Consider the following 6,030-nt stretch of genomic DNA (forward strand, 5'->3'; position numbering starts at 1 on the left):
CAATTACATGTTTAATATTTGCAGCTAATTGACGTGGATAATTTATGATTATAACATGTGCGCGGTGAAATTTTCCGATCGCATACGGTGCATGTTATTGTTATTCAACAACCGTGGCACTAGAAAGTGAACACTTACATCTATTTCTCTCGCCTATTTTCAGATTTAAAAGCTGAACCACACGCAAAATCAAATGATTCGAAATAATAATAACATTATGCAACTTACGATTATCAGCTTCGACGGGATCCGGCATCCAGGATTCCCAATTCTCGTAGTTCTCCTCGGTGGGCGCGTTCTCATCCACCCCCTCGGGTCTCACCAGTTCATCCGCCAAATCGTTCGAACCCTCTTCCGTTAAACTACTTACCACGCATCTGCAAGATATTCGTTATTTGCATCACTCTAACTCACTTTACTTCATCTCATCACAGTTCATACCTAACAGTATCCTCGCGACTCCTCAGATATTGATGAACAGGTTGAGTTATCGTACCCAACATAAGACCTGTCGGATCCAAGATCCGCATGGATCTGATTGCAGCAACGTACGCAGTTAATATATCCGGAGTGCTGACCCCGGGATGCAGAAGACGCGTCTCCATCGCTTTCTGCAGTTTCTCCGTGAGGAAAGATCTGAGATCAGTCTTCGGTAGGCAAGTCCGCAGATCCTCCAACGCGGGTAAAGATTCAGGATACTCAATGATGATATTGAACAATTGAGATATCCTGATCTTAGTGTAGGTCTCATACAAATAGTTGACCAATTTCTTAGTCAATTTGACGATTTCCGTGCCACTCGAAGACGGATTATAATAGATCTTATTCAACCATGGAATCACCACAATGTACAACCACTACAAAATATAATAATTATAGAAAATCATAATGATATTGTAGAACTTGTACTAACTTTCTTTAAAGGCTCAATATACGCTGCGTCGAAGTTATCTTTACACGTCTTCTCTATATGACTCTCAATGTAACTGTAGATCATCGATGTGAGAATTTGCCCAACAAGTGGCTCAATTAAACTTAAGTCAGTCAATTTCCTTAAAAACAAATATATGAAAGTGAATCTTTCAAATTAAATTAAACTAAACATACTCGTTGATTTCATTGAAATATTGTGTGCACAAACATTCTTCCTGATGGCAAATAGAGCAATTACCATCACTCATAAAAACCTCACTATCTTCTATCCTTAAAGCCAGCTTATAGAAGCTCTCCACAGTTGGTTTATAGTTCAAAGGCATCTGCGACAATAAAACAGATCGAAAAATCATTTGCAATCCATTCTCCACTACCTCCTCATGATATATATGCTTCTTGAAACCGGTGATGTTCCGCAAATGCTCTATCCTGTATGTCAGCACTTTGAACTGTGAATAATATTCGAATAAGAGCTCAATTGCACAGTAGAAATTTCTGAAGCAATCAAATTCACACTCCTGATGTTTGAAGTAAGACCAGAACTCTGGCACTATGTTCTCCCTTATATGCTTCTCAATACGATTCAGCACCAGATTCTGTACGGTCTCTGTTAACTTTAAGTTCTCTATCAGATTCACGATAGCTGTGAACTCTTCTTCATTGATGTTATTTGGAAATGGCTACGAAAGATCAATTCATTTGGAATTTAAATACATTATTCTGTGTGTAGTTAGTTACCAATGTGTACGTTTTCGATAATATTGGGAAGGCTTTTTCTATCAAAGCCCAAGCAGCTTTATAATCAAATTTCTCGCTCATCTTTTAACTTGTTGTGTTAATATATTTTCGAGGTTAAACAATTGTCAAAACATAGACAAACAAAATTTCAAATTCTCTACCAATAAAATAAACCAAAAATTACCAAGGAATAATTTAAAATTTTATTAACGTTTACTGTACTTAAATAGGATCTTACTAACATTAAAAAGAAAGTATTATTGATACATAATTTATAATTAAGTAAATGGAAAACATTAAGCACTTAATCAGAGTCAGAGTCTGAACTAGATTCACTACTGGATGATTTCCTCTTCTTCTTCTTGCTCTTCTTCCGTTTCTTCTTTTTATGTTTTTCATCAGAATCACTGCTGCTGCTGCTATCTTCACTCTCTGAATCACTGCATTTCCTTTTCTTGGCCTTCTTTGATTTCTTCTCCTTCTTTTTCTTCTTCTTTGAGGACTTCTTTTTAGATTTTTTCAGCTTCTCCTTCAGCTCTTTCTCCCTCAACTCAGTTAGCGGTGTCAAGTAATTGGTGTCCTCAGAATCACTGCTCGTACTGCTCACATCCAGCACAACATCCTTGTTGGGATCTACTTTTATGAAATTGCGACACTGATAGGTGAGATGCCCAGCGTATCCACACTTCTTGCACGCAGGTCTTGAGGTTTCTTTGCTTGGAGGCAACAAACGACTGCCGTAGCTGTCCATAGTCTGAAAGTACAATTACGTGTTACATTCACCAACAATTGATGCAAATAACTTACCGTGTATAATCAAAAACAACTGTAAACAAATAATATTATGATTTTCAAAATACCATCACAATATATATGTTTTGGTTATGTTACACTTTTGAACTACTAAACAGGGCCTCCAACATTACCAAAACATTGTTCTTTTAAATTACGGATAGATGACGCTAACAAAAATATAATAATTTATTGCAACTGTTGATTATTGAAACAATCAAATCATTTATATTTTATTTGTACAATTATATAATGAAATTTATATTGTATATATAAATAAACTTGAAGCAATCATCAAGATCCAATAGAAATACTACATTAGTGGTTTGTTTCTCAACTAGAGTTTATAGTTCAGAGATTTTGGCGCTGCTAAAATTTCAGGTTCACCGTTGGAGCCTTAGGGGCAATTATTAATTTCAAAAACTAAATATTGTTGTCTCAGTTAATGAAATTTATTAATTTCTAGAGTAATTATTTTGATTAAGATTGTCTGCAAATTACACAAAAGCGCCATCTACTTGTTATTAAAAATACAATTTTAAATTTAAATTTCAAAAAAAAAAATCAAATTACTCTTGGTTTTTATATTTATAACTCATAATTTATAACGAATATTAGTAATTATTGGGTTTATTCTTGTTCTGAGAGGGTTTAAACGCAAGGTAACGTAGATTTACGTTGTGTAAATATGCAGCTTTGAGAAACAAACGTGTACGGTTTAAAGGCCTGCTTAGTATTTTGAAAACTTTGAAAGTTGTGTAAAATTAATGAAAAAAAAAAAGATGATGATGATTGAAACAGTTTGGAGGAGACGTAACGAGTTCCGAAGTGTTAATTTCCCATCAGAAGGTGCACGTGAATATTTTAGTTGGATCGATACGGAAACGGGACACGCAACACGAAAATTGGATAAGAGTAGATTTCTTCGGAAATTAAACCGAACAAAAGAAATAAAACAAGAGAGAGAAGAACGAAATAAAAGAAGAGTGTTGGTTGCGTCGATAATGGATGAATTTATGTGGTGGTGGGCCACGGTTTGATAAAACGGATTCGGATTAAAATGATGACAAAATAATTGAGTGTACGCATAGCTGTATAATGATGATGATGATGCCGAAAGGCCGAGAACCCGTGGAACGGATGCCGCTGGACAGAGATGGGAATATCGAGCGTTTTGGAGCGGAGAAGAAGCCTAGTATCTCGCGTGATGCAACCGCCGTAGTAGTCTCTGTTGTTGACCCACTTCTGCGTCGACACGTGTATACGTACGTACGTACGACGTTTAGGAAGGAGTGAGGATGAAGAGGAGAGGAAGAGAAGGAATAGACCATCTCTCCCAAAGAGTTCAACTCGAGATCTTCGACCCCGCACTTCTTAAGAAGAGTTCGTTTCTAAGACACAATAGCCATCAACTCAACGGACTCTCCCTTCTACTCGCAGCCTTCCTCTCACAACATCACCACCAAAAAATAAATAAAAAAATAATTACGCTTTGTTCCATCGTTAGATTTTTCTTTCTTTCTTTTCATTTCAACTGATGCAAGCAAGCAAAATCTACAATCTATAATAATAATAATACAAAAAAAAACCGTTAGAACGCGTCACGATCAAGCAAAGCGTTTAAAATACAACTTGAAACTTCAATGCGCGCTGTTAAAATATTAAGCTAAAATCAAATTTAATGAACCGTTTTTAATAATTTATGTAATTGAACTGAAGCAGCAATGACGAGTCTCACACGGTCTAAAGAATCTTCGAATTGTATCAAAGTTATGAGAAGATTAGAGTCAAATGCAAATGCATCAATTAAAGTAGTCTTTAAGAATTGTTCATTATGAAGAAAAATATGATGAACAAACTGTAAGAATCTTAATAATCTTGTGCAAAAACTTCAACTAGTTTAATATAATCTTTGAAAGCTAAACAGTAACTGTTCCATTGTGATGCGCACTTACTCGAAAGTCCATCGAAAATCTGTGAATACATTATACTAATATACTCTACCGTTAAATAACGGTCGTCCTCCGGCTCGATTCCCAAATAACTCAGTTACGAAATCATGCTGAATTTAGGTATTTACGATTGAATTTTCCTAATCGAATTGAATCAACCTATAATTTTTGCTGCATCATTACTACTTCCATAAGAAATTTCTTTACGTATATGTTCTGGCTATTTATTTATGTTTGGTTCCAACCACGGAATCAATACCGCTGGTAACGAGCGCACGGAAAAAAGGCATCATCATCATCCGACACGGACTCTCCTCTCCTCTCACTCCAGTTGTGCTTTGGCCCTCGACCTAATTCGCATTTAATATCTCGACCCAGATGCTGTACTTCTTCCACAAACTCTCAAATACATAGAAACACAGGAAAAAAACAGCAGCAGCAGCAGCGAAATTAACGGAGTAATTAATGAATCCATCTCCTCCAAAATCAACTTACTTTCCACGTCTCATTTTTTTGTTTGTTTGTGGGCTCGTATAATTAATTACTCACGAAGATTGATACCCAGTAGCAATTAGCAAAAAGAAGCATTTTTTTTTCCTTTTGCCCGACCGTTTTCCCGTTAATTTTACTGTTTTCAGTACGTCCACACACGGGAATGCATATCTTACGTTAAAAACGCGTTTTCCATGACCAAAAAAAAAAACAATGCACGTACTTAAACAAAATCATTGTAAAACTGTTGCTATGGAGATTAATAAACGTCAATTATTGCAAATGATTCTTTTGGAAATTTCAATTTAAGTTAAGTGCTGTTTTCTACATACATTTATTTTTTTAATCTTTTTAAGTTGAAAAGCATTTCTTTAATGCTCTCATTTCCGCCGGAGCGTATTATAAAATAGAACTTTTTGATGTGCACCGTTTTTCAACAGTTGCAGAGGGTACGTGTGGATGATACACATCTGGTCTGCTTCAAGCAACTAATGCTCATAGTAATAGAACAAAAAAAGAAAGATTTTTCTCGCTGATTCGTTCATTACTCGACGCACCTGTCGCAATGATTGTGATGATGATGACGACGATATTGGCCGTTATAATTGGATATTTCTAGATGCAACGGGAACAGAAGAATATCGATGATGATGGTTTCGTTTCCCAATTCTCGTACGCTTTTGGTTGGAACGGAAGCGGCGCGTTCCAATTGTGCGATTGTGCTTTTCGGGCAATTACCGGGAATCGTTTTAACAACGAACCGACCATTGTTGTTTCATTTGGAATGCAACAACGAACAACACGCAGATAGTTGAACGGAACAATGAAATTTGAAAAGAAGAAAACGTGCAATTGATAGTTTGACGGTAAAAGGCACTGATGCTCAAAGCTTTTCATTTCATGGAATACAAATTATCGAAGAAGTATATACTTGGACATTCTATTGACCTGTTTATAACTAGAATAATACCAGTTTAATAAGTATAGTTAAAATTAACAGTGCATTCAATATCTCACCTTTCCAACGAACCTACATACATCTTTGTAGTATCATCGAGTCGCCTGTTATAAGATGTAGAACATTTTTTTCTCGATTTTTTTCAGTTGTTACAGTTTATCGTGA

General features: G+C 35.8%; 2 protein-coding genes across 2 annotated transcripts in view; both read right to left on the reverse strand.

Moving 5' to 3' along the window:
• LOC108560301 (anaphase-promoting complex subunit 2) overlaps nt 1-1,801 on the reverse strand; it is a 2,906-nt gene extending 1,105 nt beyond the window's left edge. The window contains exons 1-6 of the mRNA XM_017917783.1: nt 1,672-1,801; nt 1,108-1,613; nt 914-1,052; nt 442-857; nt 241-377; nt 1-9 (exon numbers count right to left, since the gene is read on the reverse strand). The exon at nt 1-9 is cut by the window's left edge and continues 537 nt beyond it. Coding sequence (XP_017773272.1) covers nt 1-9; nt 241-377; nt 442-857; nt 914-1,052; nt 1,108-1,613; nt 1,672-1,752 — 1,288 coding nt within the window. The 5' untranslated portion in view covers nt 1,753-1,801. The remainder of the gene's footprint in view (nt 10-240; nt 378-441; nt 858-913; nt 1,053-1,107; nt 1,614-1,671) is intronic.
• Nucleotides 1,802-1,867: 66 nt separating this feature from the next.
• On the reverse strand, nt 1,868-2,561 carry LOC108560302 (protein SREK1IP1-like). Its single transcript, XM_017917784.1, has 2 exons — nt 2,479-2,561; nt 1,868-2,425 (listed from the first exon to the last, which is right to left on the reverse strand). The coding sequence occupies exon 2, from the start codon at nt 2,420-2,422 to the stop codon at nt 1,976-1,978; it is 447 nt and encodes a 148-aa protein (XP_017773273.1). The 5' UTR covers nt 2,423-2,425; nt 2,479-2,561; the 3' UTR covers nt 1,868-1,975.
• Nucleotides 2,562-6,030: the final 3,469 nt, after the last annotated feature.

The sequence above is a fragment of the Nicrophorus vespilloides genome, unplaced genomic scaffold (genome assembly GCF_001412225.1).
Source record: "Nicrophorus vespilloides isolate i.1.1-1 unplaced genomic scaffold, Nicve_v1.0, whole genome shotgun sequence".
Lineage (NCBI taxonomy): Eukaryota > Metazoa > Arthropoda > Insecta > Coleoptera > Silphidae > Nicrophorus > Nicrophorus vespilloides.